The 20,565-nt window shown below is 51.5% G+C and overlaps 1 protein-coding gene and 1 long non-coding RNA gene across 2 annotated transcripts in view; one reads left to right on the top strand and one right to left on the bottom strand.

The window, feature by feature from the left end:
- Positions 1-1,542: 1,542 nt before the first annotated feature.
- LOC132690729 (uncharacterized) lies at positions 1,543-12,204 on the top strand. Its single transcript, XR_009615474.3, has 4 exons — positions 1,543-2,772; positions 3,624-3,691; positions 4,745-4,848; positions 11,253-12,204. It is a non-coding gene; the product is annotated as an uncharacterized LOC132690729 (long non-coding RNA).
- Positions 12,134-20,565, bottom strand: part of NOVA2 (NOVA alternative splicing regulator 2) — a 26,608-nt gene continuing 18,176 nt past the window's right edge. Inside the window, exon 4 of the mRNA XM_060651515.3 lies at positions 12,134-13,574. Within this exon, the coding sequence (XP_060507498.2) occupies positions 12,492-13,574 (1,083 nt within the window). The 3' untranslated portion in view covers positions 12,134-12,491. The remainder of the gene's footprint in view (positions 13,575-20,565) is intronic.

Here is a 20,565-nt window from a genome sequence, read left to right as displayed (position 1 = left end):
AGTGAACATTTAAAGGTAATCTTACCCCAATCTTAGTCTCAATTCTACCTTGGACCTAACCTGACTCTGACCTCAGGTAAATCCCTAGCTCTGTTTCTGGTATAGACCCAAATTTGAATTTGTCCTTGAACCCAACACTGTCTTGGCCTAATTCTCTCTCTAATGACCTTGGCCCTGATACTACTCTTAAGTAAGTCTGATGATTATGACCCACTTATATCACGAGTCTGAACCTTAATCCTGGTCCTAAGCAGAGATTCACGCTGACCTTGATCTCTGTGTCAGTCCCAATCCAGCCCTAGATCCAAATCCAGCCCTGATTTTAGCTACAATCCTAGCCTTGATTTTGATTCTAGCTGTCTTAACTCTATACCCAGTCTTTACCCAGGTCCTGTGTACTCAGCCCTAACCCCAACCATAGCCATAACCCAAACACTAGGCTAGTTGTCACCTTTACCTGAATTTTTTTTTTTCAATTCGAGATAGAGAGATAGAGAGAGAGACAAGGAAGAGGGAGAGAGAATCTTAAGCAGGCTTCATGCCCAGCACAGAGCCTGACTCAGGGCTTCATCCCACGACCCTGGGATCTTGACTTAAGCTGAAATCAAGAGTCAGTCAAATCAACCGACTGAGCCACCCAGGCGCCCCATCCTGTACCCTGAATCTTAACCCTGTCTCCAACCCCAAACCAAACTCCACCAATACTGATTGCTACTGATCCTTAAGCTTAGCCTTAGCCTGATTCTGATTTTCTAATCTTAATCGGAACCAAACTCTGGCGCTAAGAGTTTCATGTAAGTTGGAGTCATCCCTGACTTTTGTCTCTCTTTCACTCCCCACATCCAGTCTGCCAGTCAATGCTAACAGTGCTACCTTCATGTTCTATCAGTGTTTGACTACTCCTTTCTGCCTCCACAGTCACCATCTGGTTCAGTCACCATCATCTTCTTCCTGGATTACTTCAGTCACCCTCTCCCTAGGCTCCTTGTTTACTCTCTAGCCCCCCCCCCCCACCCGACACACACCCAAAGGGATCTTGTTAAAACCTGAGTCGGCTCCCATCTGTCTGCTCAGAAACCTCCCATGGCTTTTATCTCACTAGGAGGAAAAGTAGAAGTCCTACACTAGCCCCCAAGATCCTAAATAATATGGCCCCCTTTCTCTCTTTTCTGGCCCCATTTCCTCCCACCCTTTTCCTTCTTCACTCTGTTCCAGCCACCCTGGCCTCCTTGCTATTCCACGCATACTCCAGGGACATCCCGCCCTAGGCCCTTTGCACTTGCTGTTTTCTCTGCCTGGAATGCTCTTTCCCCAGGTACCCACATGCCCACCGCCACCTCCTTCAGGTATTTACTCACATGTCATATTTCCAGTAAAGTCTCACCGTTCCCCTTATTGAAAATTGCAATGCCTCTTTCTCCCAGAATTCTCAGTTTCCCTTCTCTGCTTCATTTTTCTTTATGATGTGTATTATCACCTAGTGTACTGTGGGATTTACTTATTTATCTTGTTTATTGTCCATCTCCCCCCCCCCCCCCATAATGTATAAGGTCCCCAGGATAGGAAGAATTATCTCTTTTTGTTAGTCAATGTCTAGAACAGTGCCTGGCATATAGTAGACACTTAATACCTTTTGAATGACCATGTGCTTCCTGAGAAAGATGCAGCTCCATTTCCCGGTGGTTCTGGGATGACTGGGTCAGAGAAAGAATAGTGCAGATGGGAGCAGGTGGCCGTGGCCACAGCTGCCAGGAGTGTTCAATTATATCTGGCCAACAGAGGGTCTAGCTCTGTCCCTAAACCTCTGTGGCCACTTCAGCCCTGGCCAGGAACTCACCCAACTTGTGGTTCACGTTGCCCACCTGCAGGGAGAGCAGCTGAGTAAGGTCAGAGCCTGGGTTCTCTTCCTAGCTTGTTCCTGGAACCAGGGACATCCATATATTCCCTGCTTTAGAACTCTCAGCTTCCAGTCCAGCTGAGAATGGGGTGAGGGCCAGGAGGGAGACTCTGCTCAACACTGGAGCTGGAACGGGGGATAAAGGTGGGGATGAGGCAGGAACGCATTGGGGCTTGGCACAGCCAGTGGCGAAGAAAGAAGACAGAGAAGGCCATAGAGGTGGAAGGACTGAAATACAACTGGACGGTGAAAAAGAGGCAACAAAGAGAAAAATAGAGACAAACTGAAAGACTGAAGGTGGGAAACACATGCACATAGAAAGAGAGGTGGACAGAGAAAGAGGGCGTGCGATATTGGGGAGAAAACGGGTCCCCCCAACATCTCTTCCGCGTAGCGTCTGTCCCAGTCTTCCTCAGCGCTTTCCTGCGACCGCAGACTGGCAAGCCAAAAAAAAAAAAAAACTACACTTCCCAGAATACCTTGTGGTTGGCCGTTCCGGAAGTAGGTTTAGGGTCCACCAATCAGATGCCTTCGCGGGAAGCTTGAATTTCTAACTAAAGTCTGCGGGGAGGGAGGTAGCCGCGAGGCCGCCGCCCCTGCCTCCACCGGCTTCCAGGGCTGGTGCCCTTGCGGAGCCCAGCGGCTGGCTTCCTGATCTTGCAGGAGGACCAGCAGTTCCTGGGCGGCTATTTCTGGAGGATAGATTTGGAAGTGCCTTGAAGGCACAGCCTGGAGAGTTTCTTCATACAGGCTCTGTGTCCCCTACTAAGTTTACACTGGCCGGAGTGGATTCTGTTCGCTGCCACTCAGCGATAATGGGTACACAGGGAGAAGGAGATGCGGAGGCGGGCAGAAACAGAAAGTGATTCAGAGAGGTACGCAGAGATCCCACCCCCCCAGCGGAAGCGAGCAGAGAGGCAGAGCCCTGGAGGGATACAAGGAGATGAAATTAAAAAAAAAAAAAAAAAGGTGGTGGGGGGAGAAAAAGAGCGATAGAAGGAGGCAGATGTGATGAGACAGACACCCAGAGAGGTACTGAAGGTAAACTGAGGCAGAGAGAGAGACAGAGGCAAGGACAGGGGGGCAGAAACCATGTGGCCGAGCTCTCTCCAGAATGCTGCAATGGGGCGTTTTGGTGGAGAGGACACTTTAGAAAGACTAAGTCACAGTTGGGGATAGGAGGATGGAGGGGACCCTGGGGAGGTCTGTACTTGCCAGACTCACCAAGGCCTGGCCTGCTGATGGAGAGTTTTTCCAGTAGACTGTCTCTTCCCCCTCCCAGCCCCAAGCTTCAACAGCCCTGACTGAGGAAAACAGTAGTGTCCCTGAATGCACTCCCCACCTGCCTGTCACTTGCCCCGAAGCCCACTTAACTTAGGGAAGGGTGACCTGGTGGGTCAATCACCTTTGATGTCTGAGGCAGATGCCTGAGGGTAGAGCAAGACTGAAGGGGGAAGAGGAATGGAGGGAACAGAGAGACTGTCTGCAGGAGAGGGAAACGGAGTGGAAAAGAGAGGGGTCTGAGAGGCAGAGAGCTGGGGAGACTGACGCAGAGAGAGGGAGCCCCAGGGGCAGAGAGAAGGGGACCCGGGGAGAGAGGGGGGCGCTGAGCCAAGCACACCGGCTTTAGCATTCCAGAAAGTGGACCCAGACGACCTGACTCCTCTGACTAGTTGTCCTGGCGTCACTGATGCCCCTCAGATCTCTGTGTTCTCTTCCTTTTAAGGTTGCCGGATAAAATCCAGGATGCCCAGCTACCTTTGGATTTTAGATAAGCAACAGCTAACATTTAGTGTAAGTATAGCTCCAACATTGCACGGGACATATTTATCCTTAAGGAAATTTTTTTTTAAATCTGAAATTCAAAGGTCACTGGACATACTGTATTTTTATATGCTACATCTGGCAACCGTATCCCCATCCCTGTCTTGTTTCTGTCTCTTGTCTGTTTCGTGTTTCTGCTTGTCTTTCCCTCTCTGCCGGTCCACCTCTGCCTTCTCTGTTCTCTCCAAATGACCTTGCTCTGATGTGCTCTCTCAGAGCCACTCCGGAGACCCCCATCCCCGGACCCAGGCCCCGCTCTTCCCTCCTTCCTCCCCTCCCAGCCCTGCCTCAGGGGCCATCTCCCTCCTCCAGGCAACTCCTTCTTTTTTCTTCATCTCTCTTCTCATTGAGGCCACCCTGCATCCCTAAAATCCGCCCCCCCCTCCAGAGGAGAAGGTTTGGAGGCTTTGAGGGAGTCAGGAATCCCCCATTACTCACCTACATCCTGACCTCGTCTCCTCTCCTTTCCACCTCCTGGGTCAGAGAGGTCAGAGAGATTCCCAAAGTCACACAGCAGACTAGAGACCACACTCCACCCTCTCCCTCAAATCCCTTCGAAGTTCCCAGCTTCCTGGCGGAAAAGTCCTTGACTTTTCCAGAAAATGGCCTGGCTAGGCAATATTTCTGAATACCAGGCAATACTTGTGGGCCACAGACCAGGACCAGACGTGCCTGTGGGGCCAGGAATGGTAGACTTTTGAGCATCGACTGTGTGCTAAGAGGTGCGGATGTGGCTTTCGGGCTGGCAACACGAGAACAGTGACCTGTCAGGGCTATTGCCATGTCCCTAGGCCTGAGAACATAGCAGGTGCTCAATAAATGTCTGCGGAACAAATGAATGAATGGATGGTTGACTGAATGAATGAAAAAAAAAAAAAAAAAAACCACACCCGGAGCAGCTGAGGACTCTTCTCCATGTCTGCTACTTGCCTTCTCACTTTGTCCTAGCCTCAGTTTCCTTCCTCCTACCCCCCTCTCTCGGTTTCTGTTCTTCCCTAGAACCCTTTTATTGTTATTTTTCAGTTGGAAGGATCTCTACAAGTGACCACCGTGTGCTGAGCATCTCTTCTGTGTCAGGTACTGATGGGGTGATGCGCCCGTGGAATCCTTCTGGAATATTCCAGAAGGTAAGTACACCTTTGTAGGGTATTTTCCATACGTGGAGACTGAGACCCAGAGAGAGGAAGCGAGGCACCCCGGTCACACCGGAACCTGCCCGTCTGGCCTCACCCTAAACCTGTCTCTCCAACTCCAATGCCATTCGTCCTCGTGCTCGGGACATCATCACCTGCCCAGCCATCTCTGACACCTCCAAAATGTAAGGGGCTTGGTATTAAACGTTTACCACAGGGGTTGCAAACTCAAATGTGTCCAGGGGTCAGGCAGGTGACACCAAAGCAGAGTGTAGGGTGGGGGAGGGGCTGATGCTGCCTGCCCTGGATGAGGGGTAGTGACTGGCCCACTCCGGCCAATTCTGGCCACGTGGCTATCACCAGATAATGGCGCATCTGATGCCTCAGGAGGGTCCTGCAACCCACATTTTCAGAAGTCACCCAAGGTTTAAATGCTGGCACCAAATTCACACAAACCGCTGTTCGGGCCCAGCGAGATTGCGTGTGGGCCAGACAGGCCTGCTGGCGGATGGTTTGCAACCTCTGAATTGGTTTTAGTCCCGCATGCCAGGTTCTGTGCTAAGGAAGAATCTCCAGGTTTTCCAGGAGAATCTATGCTCCATGAAGGCAGAGCTATCTGGGTCTGTTTTGTTAACTGCTTTATCTCCAGCACCCAGAATGGTGCCTTATAGATTGTACGTGCTCAGTAATTTTTTTTTTTTTTTTTAAGCGGATGGTGTATTGAATCCTGGTATCGACCGTAGAAATAACACTAAAAACGTCTCCGTTTCATACATAGGGAGATGGAGGTTCTGAGGGGCAAGGGCCCAGGGTTACATAGCAGCACTGGGATCTGAATCCGGATCTTACCTGACTCCAAAACCGTAACCCCAGGCTATCCTGACTCTGCTCAGGGCTGTGCGTTTGCAATGCTGTGCGTGTGGACTTGGGTCCAGGAGCGTCTTTGCGCGGCCGTCGGGCTGAGTATATGTGGTGCAGGTAGTGGCGTGGACCCTCCTGATTGGACACTGAGCCCCCCCCCCCCCCCCACCTAAACCTGGATGCTGGCTCTCCTCTGACACATTTGCTCTGGGTGCTGGCCCAGTCCAGAGAGAATAATCCACCCCTCCCCTCTTTCCCCCTCCTGAGCCCATCCTCAGGGGTCCCCCCACCCCCTCCCCTGGATACCCAGAGCCCTCGAGGGAAAGGGGGAAAGAATTTAGGATGAGGGTGGAGGTGTGGGGAGGAGGGAGAGGGAAGGGGATGGGTTAAGAAGGAGTGTGTGATGTCAAGCAAAAAAGACAACATTAGACACAGATGCTGAGATGGCGTTTATCGCGGCAAAAAAAGGTGGAGTCGCCGAGGGAGGGGGGGAGGGGTGTGGTGGGGGCCGGGGTGGGGGCCATGGAAGCTAATACATGGTGCACTAGGTCACACGACGGACACTGGGGGTGGTGGGTGGGGGGGTGGGCGTGGCCCAGGCATGGCAATGTGGGGAGGGGGAGGGGAGAGGGCAGTGGGCCCCAGCCAGGAGCTTCTGGAGGTGGTGGTGGGGGGAGGGGGGGAGGTGGGGAGGTGGGCGGCTTCTCTGGTCGCAGAGGATGGAAGGAATCAGTTAGAGGGGGTTGAATGGAGGCACTGGAGGCATGGCCACATGGCGGATGGTCTGGGCCCAAGAAACGGAATGTGGGAATGTGGGACAGCAGGCAGCGGGCCAGCTCTGGGCTTGGGCCTTTAATGTAAGGATTGGGGATACCCAAGGGACCTCACAGGTCCTCCAATCCCCCCATTGTCCAAGAGGGAGAACAAGCGTGGGAGAAGCTAGCTTAAGGTCCCCAGTAAGGATTTAGCGGTCTGTTCTCCATAGACAGTCATCCCCTCGCCTCCACTCTCCTACCCTGTCTGTCCCAAACAGAGAAAGGGGCAAAGAGAGATGCTAACTCCACCATTATCTCACTGAGGCTCCCCAGGGAACCTGGAGGACCAACCCATTTCATAGATGGGGACAACCGAGACATCCCCGTCAGACTACACCTTTGCCACGTCTCTCCCACCTCCCCGTGGAGGGGATCGGTGCACCGCATTCCTCTGGGAATAATACTGATATCTTGAAATCCTCGGCACTGGGGGCAGGTGAGAGGACCCACCTTGGGATTCTCCCAAATGTAACCGGAATGTGGGCCATGCCTCCAGGGGCCTGAGATGTCAACACAAAGGAAAAAAATGACTCCCCACGTCCCCTGGCTCAAACCCAGTACAAAAGTGACTATTTACAATGAAGGGGTGGGGAGTGTGGGGGGAGGGCACAGATAAGACTGGGGCCGGAGTCAGCGCTCCGCGTGCAGCAGGCCACGCCCCTGGCCCCGCCTTTGAAAGGGACAAAGCCAAACAGCAGAGATATTTATAAAGGGTCACTCTCCCCAGGGCGGGGAGGACCCTAAGGTGAGGGATGGGGTAGGCCATGGGATGGGGTGCGGGTGGGGAGGCATGGGCGGTGGGAGGAGATGGAGGAAAGGTAGCTGCTGCCCCTCGCCTCCCCCCTCCCCCTCGCCGGACACACAGTTTTCCGTGGGATGAACACAGAAAGGGTTAATCAAAAAGAGTTCGATGAGCGAGTCTGACGGTCGAGTGGGGCGGGCTGGAGCAATGAGGCCGCAGGTCCCGGTGGCCGGTGGTGATGGAGTCACTTAGAATATGAGAGGTTGGTGGTTTTGGGGGGGTGGGGTAGGGAGGAGGAAAGGTGTGCGGGAGGGGGATTAGGCGGTCCCCCCCACTTATCTCTGAGAGACAAGAATGTCCTGGACTGGCTGAGAAGGGGTTAAAAAACAGCAACCCCCACCCCCCCCACCCCCTCCCCCCACAGAGACGTTCCCCATCTCCCTCCCTGCCACCCAGCAATCCCCAACGCGACTGGCAGGGGCCACTGAGACGGACCTGACACACACCAGCCGCGGCGCCACCGAGAGAAGCCCCTCCACCACGGCGTCCAGACAGCTGACCGCAGTGTAGAGGGATCAGATAGCAGGGCTGGGTGTCGCGACTCCACGAGAGCCGTAAACTTGTGTCCCCGGCCCTCGGTGCCCCAACTTGGGCATCGCGATCCCGTCCTCCCCATCGTGACATCCGGTTCAGGCTTTCGCGATAGCCGGCCTCGGAGTTTCAAAGTCGGCGCGGGGCAGGGGCGTGGCCAACAGCGAAGGCCTGCCTGGCTGTCGCGAGAGGTGGGCACCCAATCAGCAGCCTGGACGCCCCCAATAGCCAGCCTCGTCGCCGCTCTTAGTTAATACTTTTTCCACCGCTCCGCGTATCGCGACCTCGAGTCCTGGTCTTGCCACAGCGACAATCAATGCAGGGGAATCCCCTCGCTTTCCAAACGGTAGGCCACCAATCAGAAACGAGGTAAGGAGGGTGGGGGATGGAGAAGTAGGCAAGAGAAACGGAAAGAGGGGAGAGTGCGGGACTTGGGGGTTAAGAAGGGGAGAAGAAATACCACTCCGAAAAGTGGTGCCAGGTTCTTCCAAGCCTAGGTCCCCAACGGTCTCTAAGTCTGACTCTTACCAAACTCCGCTTGGGATACCCATAATTCCCACCTACAAGTCCGGGGCAGGCTAGGGCAGATAAAGGTGGCACACGATCTTCACCTTCTGATCCCCTAATAATTATTGCAGTGAAGCCTCCTTGCCCATGCAGAGATGGTTGGGACAGGGCAGAAGAAGGTGGCTGGGGCAGGTTGGCTCAGAGGCCCCTGAGACGGGGGATGAAGGAGGTGAATTTGGCACATTGAACCCCTTCTCGTTAAGTGCTTTGAGGTCCTTCTCTGGAATCCAGCTGGCACCCGTCCCTCGAGGCCAAAAGAAGAGGGGTTGAGCTTGTCCCCTCCTCCCCAATTTCTACAGAATTGCCTGAAGGAGGCAAAGTGGGGTTCTCCTCGGCTGGTGGAATTTGGGGGATCCAAAAGGTTAGGGGTTAGCTGAGAGGGAGTTTTTTTTTTTTTTTTCTTTCTTTTTTTTTCTTTTTTTTTTTCTTACAAAGATTCTAAGAAAAACTCAGGGTGGGAGGGGTGAGGAAGGGGGACCCAATTTAGCTAAGTGTCCACAGACTTTTTCAATGCCTCTTAGGGGCCTCCTCAAAGTGAGATGGCTCCATTTCTCTCCTCTCTATCTGAGGTTCCCTCCCCCCAGAGCGGCTCAGTTCTAAGGAAGTTTGGCACTTTTTTTTTTTTTTTTAATTGCTGGGGGAATGGGGGAGGAGAGAGATTTGAGAGGGTTGAGAAGAGGGCAAAAGACAGATTTAGACAAAGATAGAGACAGGACAGGTAATGATGGGAGCCACAAGGAGAAAAAGGTAGAAAGCCATAGGGAGCCCAAGAAAGAGAGAGGGAAGTTCTGGGGGAAGATGTTGGGAGCTGGAGGGCGAATGGGGAGTTACAGGGAGACAGTTTAATGCAGCAAACACTTATTAAGCACCTACTGGGTGCTGAAGAGCAGGGTGCAAGGAGGCCACTCAGAGTCTCTGAGATCTGATTGGCTGACAGGGAAGAGGAGAAAAAAAAGAGGCGGTGGGTTTGTCAATGATCCCCATCCCTGACCCCACATCTGTGTCCCCTCTGGACACACTGCAGCACGAAAGATTGAGGTCAGAATGCAAAGAGACTTTCAAGGGTTGGGGAAGATGGTGGAGGGGGTTTCCTAGGGTAAAAATGGAGAAAGGTGTGTGGCTCTCCACTCACCAATCTGGCGAGTGAACTAGCTCACTGAGCTAGCAAACTACCTTTCAGATACCCCTGGCTGGTGGGGTAGGGGGTCCCCGAGAAATGTGAATAGGGAGAGGGTTGTCACACACATACCCCAGGGGAACGTTTTTCGGGAGGCCCAGCCTCCAGAGACGTGTCTGTGTGACAGGACTACTGGGTCCTGCTGATTGGGACCCGGACCCCCTTGAAAGGGGCTATAGAAAGCATCTGACAAACCAGGGCAGCTGAGGATGCAAATGATATGCAAATTAGCGCTTTCAAATCCCACCTCCCCACTCCCAGACCGTGTTTTACCTCTCCCTGGCTCCTTCCCCTCCTCATGGGGGCCTGGGGGGCTGTAGGGGGATATTCCTGCTAGACACTGCAATACCCACTATGGGTGGAGATAGTGCGAAATACTGTAGGGTCTTTTGAGAGGTGGAGGGGAGCAATGGCCCACAGGGCCACCTCCACCTCCAACCCCAAGAGCCCCCCCCCCCCCCGCCCCCGCCCCCTGCAGAAGATATGTACAAAGTTACATCAAGAATTGTTTTGGCACTGGAATCTCCATCTGGGTTCAGTCTGGAGACTAGGGGTGGGGGCAGCAGCGATGGGAGGTGGGGGATGGGGAAATGGGGCCTGCCCCCCACCCTGGAGATGAAGAGGGCATGGAAAAAAGTCACCCTAGTGCCCAAGCTACAGCCTCCCATTAGGTGGAAGGGGCGGGGTGGGAAATTCAGTGCAAGGTACCTTGAAGGCTATTGCTTTCTAGGGATTTTCACATTTTGATTTGGGGGTGGCTCTCTAGCGAGGGGCAGGGGTCTCCCAGGCTTTAGGGGCGGAAATTGTCTCTGGCTTTTCTTCTCTCGTGTGGGAGAGAGACGAGGAGGCCTGATTCCCCCAAAGCCATGGGACAGAGAAGGGTCTGGAAGACCTAGGAGGGGAACGAATGGGGGAGAGGATGGGCATGGGTGCCCCTCCCCCAGAGATGCTGATGATGGAACCAGGGCACTGGGGGCCCTGCTTTGGGTTGGAGGGAGCGGAGGTGGTCTCCAAGGGAAAGGGGGAGATGGGCGAGGGTAGAGGTGGGTCTCAGCTATTCTAAGTCCATAGCGTTGTCAGGCCCTGAAATCTCAGCCCGCCAACAAGGCCTTAGAGCAGACCACAGCCGCAGTGCTCAGGGAAGCCACTCCCAAACCATCTCTCAGGGCTGCCTGGCTTGGCAGACTCCATCCAGAAAGAACATTCTAGCGCCTCAGGGCCCGTGGTGAGAGAGCACCAAGACACTCGGATCCCTCCGATACTACTAAAGCACTCCAGCTTGCTGGAAACCACAAGCCAATCTAAACTCTCAGACCACACGGAGCATTCCAGCTCAAGGGACCCTGCCGTGGCTCACTGAACTCTACACTGGGGTCATGATGGCCCGACAGAGCCACCACACGTTTGGCTCACCAGACTCAATGGAACAAAGCCACGCGGACACGAGCATGCACACAAAAGGCGGGGTGGGAATGGGGGTCTTTAACAGCAGTTTTCTCCAGCTCCATCTCCCGCCCCTCGCTGCCAGGTGAGCTCAGCTCACAGACTTGGTGTGTTCGGATAGAGGTGACCCTGGCAATACTGGGTCTCTTTCCTTAGAGTCCTCCAGATAAGATCCAAGTCCCACCCCTCATTCTCCTCCTAGGAAGACCCCCGGGCCACGACCCACCAAAGAGGGCTGCGAGTGGAGAAGGAGTGTCAGTGACTGGCCATGGCCCAGTACAGGAAGTGCATGCTCCATCCCAGTGACGTCACGGGAAATACCCTGGAGATCCCACAGGAAGTACTTGGCCCCATGATATCCCTGAAGTAGCCTCCAAGGAAGGCTCACTGAGACATCATAGGAAGTACCTGTCTCTTCTGTCATCACAGGAAGTGACCTCTGGGGAACTGCTTCCCGTGACATCATAAGGAGCGCCAGAAGCACCCCAGAAAGTACTTGACTCAGTGACATCCCAACAGAGACCTTCATTCCCATTACTCTAAGTCAAACCACCGAAGATGCCACCGGAAGTTGTTCCAGCCCGTCGCAAGAGTCATGCCCACAGGACTGGACCAATCCCAGAGCCGGCCTCATTCCCAGCAGGCACTGCACACCGCTCTCCCACCCCCTTCCCCCACCATAACAACCTGACAACAGAACAGTGAACAGTCCCACCTAGAAGGGGCAATTCCAAGAGGGGTAGAGCCGCTGAGAAGATCTGGGAACTCTGGGGTCCCTGCTCCAAATACCCCATTTCAGCTCAGATTCCTCGGCTACCTCTACTCCCATCCCTTCCTTCAGATCTGGAACCGAAAGCAGGAGAGGTGGGGTGTTGTTTTGGGGAGGCCCCTCATTCTAGGTGGCCCAGAGGCTCCCTCCCCTCCTCCCATATGGAAACAAAAACTTCTAAGGGGGGGGGGGCGGAAATCCTTACCAAAACACCAAACCAAAACAAACCAAACCAAACAAACAAAAAAAAACAAAACAAAAAAGAAGAAGTAGAAGAAAAGGAAAATAAAAAGAAAAAAAAAAAAGGAGGGAAAGAAAGAGAAAATAACGCTTTGTTTTCTATTAAAATCAACAAAATGCAATATATACAGATATCACACAGACCTGGGCCCTGGGAGAGGAGGGTCAGGCCCAGTCAAGCATAGGGAGGGAAGGAGGGGTCAGTTCAGGGCTGGGGAGGGAGCTTCTGGGCCCCATCCCCAGCCAGCACTCAATCCTGCCTATGACTACCAGAAGGGGGGGGGGGTGCAGTCAAGGCCTACCCCAGCCCCATCCCACGAGGAGCAGGACTACACCGAGCTGAGGTCAGGAGTTGGGGGTGTGGGGGAGGGGGAGGAGAAGGAAGAGGAGGAGAAGGGACAGGAAGGAGGGTGGGAGCAGACACCACAGGCCTCATCCCACTTTCTGGGGGTTTGAGGCCCTCACTCCCTGCTCGTAGGTGACCCGCTGGCTGATGAGGTATTGAGCGGCTTGCGTGGCCGCAGGGCTGCCCGTGATGGTGACCCGCCGGTTCCGCGTGCCTGGCAGGAACTCTCCCTTCTTGGAGATCTGGATGCGGGCGCCCGTCAGCTCCTGGTACTCCACCAACGTCTTGCCCCCTTTGCCCAGGATGGCCCCCACCAGGTTCTCAGGCACCGCAATCTCCACCAGCTCCTTGGCACTCTCGGCCGCCAACTTCTCGGCCGTCAGGAAGCCCCCGGCGGCCCCTGCCGCAGCTGCGGCGGCCACCAGCGGGCCGCCCCCGCCGCCCGCCCCGCCGCCCGCCCCGGCCCCGAGGTAGCCGTTGGCGGCTGCGGCCAAGGCGAAGGACCCCAGGGCTCCGGGGGGCGGGGGTGGAGGCGGGGCGGCCCCTCCGGCCGGCCCGGCCCCGGCCTCCCCCGCGTAGGACGCCAGGAGGTTGGCCGCGGCGGCGGCGGCGGGGTTGGCACCGGCGGCCACGGCGGCCAGGACCCCGGAGGCTGCGGCCGAGTTGAGGCCCAGGCCGAGGGAGTTGGTGTTGTAGCCGTAACTGGCCAGCGTGTTTAGCGCCGTGCTGATGGCCAGCAGGTCGGTGCCTGAGAAGGCGGGCAGGGCGGCCGGAAAGGCGCCCACGCCCGCCAGCCCCGCGGGGCCCAGCAGGCCGGAGGCGGCGGCGGCCGAGGCGGCGGCGGCGGCGGGCAGCACATCAGCGGGGCTGGCGTACGGTGAGCCGGTGGGGTTGGAGTTGGCCACGGGGCCAGCCACGTTGGCGTAGCTGATGTTGAGGCAGCTGCTGCTCTGGGGGTCTTCCTGTACCTTCTGCACGATGGCGCTCACGGCCTTGTGCACCTGCTCCGGTTCGCCGCTGACTGTCACCACGCGCTCCTGAAGGTTGATGCCCTCTGGCTTCTGGGACAGCTGCACCCAGGCACCCGACTGTTCCATCACGGCTTTCACTGTCGCGCCCCCCTTGCCGATGATCAGGCCCGCGGTGCTGTTGGGGACGATCAGCTTGGCCTGCGTGTGGAGGGAGAGGGAGGGTCTTTAGGATGGTGGGTGGAGACTGAACAGTAAATCAGTCTGGGGCTGGCCGTCTTAAGTCATTCTCGCCCCCCTGCTCTCAAGTGCCCCAAACCAGGCCCGGTGTGCCCCTTGAAATGCACCCCAGGGTCCTATGGGTTGTTAAAAAGTGAAATGCTTCCATATAGGTTGGTTAAAAAAACAAAGTAAAAAGGGCTAATACTCCAAGTCCCCTCAGTAGGCGCTCAGCCACCCTGTCCCATGCCTCTGGGGCCCCTGGGACCTCTCTTCCATCCCGCACCTTAAAGGCCTAATGGCTGACCCAGTGGGCCCCCTCCAGGACACTGTTCCCCACTTGCACTGGTGCCCTAGCCTTCTAGCTCATTGAATACTCTGACTCCCAGCCCCAGAAAAGGACTCATTAAGTCTCATTTTACAGATGAGCCACTTGAGGCCTAAGAGACCAAGGGACTTGCCCCAAGGTAACCCAGATAGCGAAGGAGCTAAAATCCAGATTCACGGATTCCTGCTCCATGGTGTTTCCTGCCCTATGTCAAGGTCGCCTCCCTTAACCTCTTTTTGTTATCAGCCAAATTGTTGTCCCCACCATTCACATGATCCCCAGTGCCTTGGAATAGGGCTGTATTTGGAGAGCGGGTCTTTTATTTTTGATTTTTTTTAATGTTTATTTTTGAGAGAGATAGAGAGAGGGCAGGGTGGGGGTGGGGTTAGAGAGAGAAGGAGACACAGAATCTGAAGCAGGTTCAAGGCTCTGAGCCGTCAGCACACAGCCCTGACGCAGGGCTGGAACTCACGAACTGTGAGATCATGACCTGAGCCGAATTCCGACCTCAACCTACTGAGCCACCCAGGTGCCCCTGGAGACAGAGTCTTTCAGGAAGCAACTAAGGTTAAGTGAGGCTACCGGGGTGGGTCCTGATTCAATAGGACTGGCGTCCTTAGAAGAAGAGGGGATTAGGACACAGGCACGCACAGCACAGAGGGAAGACCGCATGAGAACACAGAGAGAGAGGACGACCGCCGGCAGGCCAAGGAGAGAAGCCTCCGAAGAAACCAACACTGCCCCAGATCGCAGGCTTCCAGTCTCAGCAACTGGGAGCGAATGAATTTCTTCTGTTGCTTAAGCCACCCGGTGGCGCTTTGTCAGGACAGCCCTAGCAGTCTAATACCGTTGTCCTAGGTGTAGAATGAAGATAACAAGACCTTACACCGGCGAAAGCAGGGAGAAAATCGATCGCTTAAATAACAGTGGTCCCCTACTGGGGTGCAGAGCAGCCGGTCCTTTGCCGCTGCAAATCCGATCAGTCTGAATTCCAGCGGGGAGATTTCAATGCCCAAATTCTCCTTTCACATATCCGAGAGCATTTCCACACCTAAATTCCTCTTTCTCAGTCTTCCCCGTGTCCTGTCAGACCTGTGGGTTCCACCCCCTGACGCTGTCACCCCTGTGTCTCCTCTCTGCCCCTGAGCCAGCCCCTGGGGGGTGTTTGGGACATTTGTGGGAGCGGTTTTGGTTGTCATGGTGACTGGAAGCAGATACAGGCATTCAGTGGGCAGGGCCTTGGGTATTTGCACCCCAGAATGTGAGAGTCAGTTCTTCACAAGGATGAACCGTCCAAGTCCCCGTGGCTTTTATTTTTATTAAAAATTTTTTTTAATGTTTATTTATTTTTGTGTGTGTGAGAGAGAGAGACAGAGCATGAGGAGGGAAGGGGCACAGAGAGCCCGGGACAGAGAATCCGAAGCAGGCTCCAGGCTCTGAGCCATCAGCACAGAGCCAGATGCAGGGCCCAAACTCACAAACTGTGAGATCATGACCTGAGCCGAAGTCGGATGCTTACTTGACTGAGCCACCCAGGTGACCACTATATGGATTTTAAATGCCTCCCTGGACATTCATCTCGGTAAAAAGTCTGTTTATAAATCTCAGAGCCCAAACCTGAGCCCCATGATCCATGTAAGTACCTAATTTTGTTTCCCCCCAATGGTTTTAAGATCGACTGAAATTGCCAGGAATGCAACCAATCAGTAAATGAGGGGAAGATCGTACCTTGTTTTGTTTTGAATTTCACCAAGAGTCGTGCGTCATTTAAAAATAAAACGTGACAACAGTAGTAACACCACATATATTATCTATGTGTCCGATGCTACACCCTGGATCCCTGTGTTTGTCCCTGTCTCTTTCGCTCAGGCTGGGTGAGGTGTGGGCAGGTGACTATTTCGTTACTTCTACTGGTGTCCTGGCTGAACACTTACGTGTTAAAATCCATCTCATTTTATAACAAATCGCCTTCCTTTCATTTCTTATGTAAAAAAGTCTTATGGGATAAAGAAAACGTACATCCGTACAATGGAGTATTCTTTGGCAGTCAACTTAAATGGACCGAGTACCGACCCAGGCTACAACGTGGATGAACCTAGAAAACACGCTGTGTGAAACGAAGCCAGACACAAAAGACCACCTATTGTATGATTCCATTTATATGGATGTTCAGAGCTGGGAAATCTATAGACACAGAAAGTAGATTAGCGGTGGCTTAGGCCTGGAGTGGGGGTGGTGGTGCTGCTGAGCTGTGGGGATTGAGGAGTGATAGCTAAGGGGATCAAGGTTGCTTTTTGAGGAAATGAAATGTTCTAGAATTGATTGTGGGCATGGATGCACAATTCTGCATATACTAAAAACTTCAAACTGCACACTCTACATGGGTGAATTGTACGGGTGCGAATGAGTATCTCAATACGACTGTTAAAGATATGACAGATTTAGATATGTAATATATCGACATCATATGCATTTTCTCATGTGCCGCAATGAGCGTGTGTATGTGTGTGTGTATAATTTCAGAGTTAAGTGGGGTGGGAAAAATATTTGCAGGAGAAAGAGGGCGTGGGCTTTGACAAAACTGAGAACGACTGCTCTCCTTGCTCTGCTCTGTGTGAGCCGATTTCAACTCTTCCCTCGCTCCCTCTCGCTGACCCCTGCGCAGGCTACTAGACTCCCTGCTGTTCCTCCAACTTGCAAGCTTGGTCCAGACTCGGGGCCTTTGCACCTGCTGTTCCCTTACTTAGGATGTTCCTTCCCAGAAAAGAAGACTCCCCTCTCTCATCATTCAGGTTTTTGCACAAATGCACCTCCTTGGAGGGACCTTACCACCCCAATTATCAAGGCTTGTTTATTTTGCTTATTTTCTGTCCCTATACAAACACCTCCAGACTTGTATCCAACTGCTAACCTCACATCGCTAGTATCATGTAGAATGGACACCTCAGACTTAGAAGTCCGAAGTGAAACTCTTCATCTTCTCAAATGTGTTTCTGCCATGGTCTTCCTCATGTCAGTATGTGGAAACTGCACTCTTTCACTTCACAGGCTCAAGACTTAGGAGTCTTCTCTTTCTCTCCCACTCAACACCCAATCAGCAACCCTGTTGCCACTACCTTCAAAATACATAGTAGATGAGGTGTCTGGCGGGCTCAGTCTGTAGACAGTGAGTCTTGATCTCAGGGTTACAATTTTGAGCCGCTCATTGGGTGTGGAGATTACTTTAAAAAATCTTTATATATATATATATAATATATATAATATGTACATATTATATACATATTATATATATTATATATATAATATGTATATATTATAGATATTATATATATTATATATACTATAGTGTATATAGTATATATATACACACCATATATATTTATATATAAATATATAGCATATATTTATATATACTATATATAATTATATATAAATATATAGTCTTATATATATTAGACTATATTTATAAGTATATAGTCTATGTAATATATAGACTAAAATATATAGTCTAATATATGTTAGGCTATTCTAGATTAAAAGAGAGTAATGAGGCATAACAACCCAATGCAATGCATGAATATTCTTGGATAGAAAAATACTTTATAGGGGTGCCTGGGTGGCTCAGTCGGTTAAGCGTCCAACTTCAGCTCAGGTCATGATCTCTCGGTTCAAGGGTTCAAGCTCCGCATTGGGCCCTGTGCTGACAGCTCAGAGCCTGGAGCCTGCTTCGGATTCTGTGTCTCCCTCTCTCTGCCCCTCCCCTGCTGGCGCTCTCTCTCTCTCTCTCTTTCAAAAACAAACCTTAAAAAAAAATTTTTTTTTGGGGCGCCTGGGTGGCGCAGTCGGTTAAGCGTCCGACTTCAGCCAGGTCACGATCTCACGGTCCGTGAGTTCGAGCCCCGCGTCAGGCTCTGGGCTGATGGCTCGGAGCCTGGAGCCTGTTTCCGATTCTGTGTCTCCCTCTCTCTCTGCCCCTCCCCCGTTCATGCTCTGTCTCTCTCTGTCCCAAAAATAAAAAAAAAATAAAAAACGTTGAAAAAAAATTTTTTTTTAAGAAAAATACTTTATAGATATAAAAGATATTTGGGGACAATGTGAATATGAGCTTTTTATTAACTTAAACTATGGAATTGGTGTTAGCTTTTGTAGGTGTGATAATAGTAACATAACAATATAGGACACGCCCTTAGTCTTGGGAGACGCATGCTGAAGAATGTAGGGGTGAAGAGTCATGACGTTTATACTTATTCTCAAGTGGATCAGCAAAAATAAAGAAACAACCCGACAAACACACAAATAAAACCAACCAGTGTGTGTGTGTGTGTGTGTGTGTGTGTGTGTGTGTGTGTGAAGAGGTAAAGCAGATGTTAACAATTGGTGAATGCAAGTGCAGTGTGTAGAGAGTTCACTGTGTTACTTTTAAACATTTTCAAAATAAAAAGGAGAAAAAAATGCCCCAGTGCTCTTTCCTCCTCTTTTCTGCTTTATTTTTCTTCATAGCACTTTTCACTCTCTGCCATTTACTTATTTTATTCATTTTCTGGTTTTTGGTGTCCCCAAGAAAGAATGTAAGATCCACAAGGGTGGAGATTTTTGTCTGGATTGTTGACTACTGGGTTCTTGGGGCCTCGGGGAATGCCTGGTACGCATACAGCAAAAAGTGTGTGGATGGATGGATGGATGGATGGATGGATGGAAGAAGGAACAATAATGTGTCCACAGGACCAAGCAGGAATGGAACTGGATGGAGGAGGCCAGGTGTATCTCACCTGGTGGTGGTGGTGGTGGTGGTGGTGTGTGTGTGTGTGTGTGTGTAGGCAGGGAGGGAGAAAACTCAGCCTGATATGAGTTTTCTAGATTAATTGGAAATTCTGATTTGTAGAATGGGAAGCACCCTAGTTTTTATATATTGGTGATCTCGGGTTCAACATCCTGGCTCTACCACTAATGCTGGGCAAGGGACATACCCTCTTTGAGACTCCGTTTTCTCGTCTGTAAAATGGGGCTATTCATTCCTCCTCCACAGAATTTGTGTGAGGCCTGAGATCATTCATGGGATGATGAGCTTCAGTAAGGAACTACTGCCCCTTAGTTATGTTTCTGCTTGGCTCTTATGGGCATATCATCATCCGTTTCAAACCAGCAGCATTTTCTGAGCACCTGCTATGTGCTAAGTTAGGTGCCATGTGAAGCATCCAGTTAATATGTGCTCATAGTAGGTACTCAGGAAATGGTTGTTACCCCCATGGGCAGACCTGGATTTACATCTCACATCTGTGGCACAGTCACTTTAAAAATGGCCTAACGGTTCTTCAAAAAGTTAAACATATCATCTGACCCAATTCCATTCATATGTATATACCCCAAAGAACGGAAAACTATGCCCACACATGTTCCTAGCAGCATTATTCATAATAGCTGAAAAGTAGAAACAACCCAAAGGACTATCAACTGATAGACAAACAAAATGTGGTCTCTCCATCGAGTGAAGTATTATTTGGCCATAAAAAACAAGGAAGTTTTGGTCTATGTTACAATACGGATTAATCTTTTTTTTTTAATTTTTTTTTAATGTTTATTTATTTTTGAGACAGAGAGAGACAGAGCATGAACAGGGGAGGGTCAGAGAGAGAGGGAGACACAGAATCGGAAGCAGGCTCCCGGCTCCAGGCTCCGAGCTGTCAGCACAGAGCCCGACGCGGGGCTTGAACTCACAGACCGTGAGATCATGACCTCAGCCGAAGTCGGACGCTTAACCAACTGAGCCACCCAGGCGCCCCTACAATACGGATTAATCTTGAAAACATGAGGCTACGGGAAAGAAGCCAGACACCAAAGGCCACATATTATATCATTCAATTTATATAAAACATCCAGAATAGGCAAATCCATAGACACCAAAAGTAGGTTAGTGGTTGGGAGGGACAGGGAGTGGGGCTAGGGAATGGCTGTGACTGCCAAGGGGTATGAGTCTTCTTTTTGGAGTGGTGAAGACGTTTTGGAATTACATTAGGTGATCGACGCACAGCTTTGTGAGTATACTGAACAACCAATAAATTGTATACGTTAAGATGGTGAACTTTACAGCATGCGAATTATATCTCAACACAGCCGTTATTAAAAAATATATATATATCATCAGAAAAATGTCAGACAAGTCAAGCAGATAGAACAGAATGCACAAAACCAGACCTAAGAGTAAAGAGGTATTTAGTATGATACAGCACTTCAGAGGGCAAAAGGATGACGTAATTGTTCACCAAAACATGGTAAGAGCAAATGCCTTCACCTCTCTGTGCCTCAGTTTCCTTATCTCCAGCACCGACACAACCACTACTACTCCGTATGACTATTGGGAACATTCAGTGATGGGAATGCCTGCCACATGGGAAACCCTCAGAAAATGGTAGCTGTCTTCATGATAGGGTCAGGTGGTAGAACCACAGCATCTTAGAGAGATCGCAAGGTGCAGTTTCATGGACAGAGTTTTAGAATAATGTATGTCTAGAATCTTGAAATCACAGAGCCATAGAACTGTAGGAGTTTTAGGGCCAGAAAGACCTGAGAGACCATCTGTCTCCATGATTTGCAAGTCTGTGGAAATTTTCAAATAGTAATAATGATAATGATGATGATGATGATGAT

The sequence above is a fragment of the Panthera onca genome, chromosome E2, assembly GCF_046562875.1.
Source record: "Panthera onca isolate mPanOnc1 chromosome E2, mPanOnc1 haplotype 2, whole genome shotgun sequence".
NCBI lineage: Eukaryota > Metazoa > Chordata > Mammalia > Carnivora > Felidae > Panthera > Panthera onca.
This window is presented reverse-complemented; position numbering and strand designations above follow the sequence as displayed.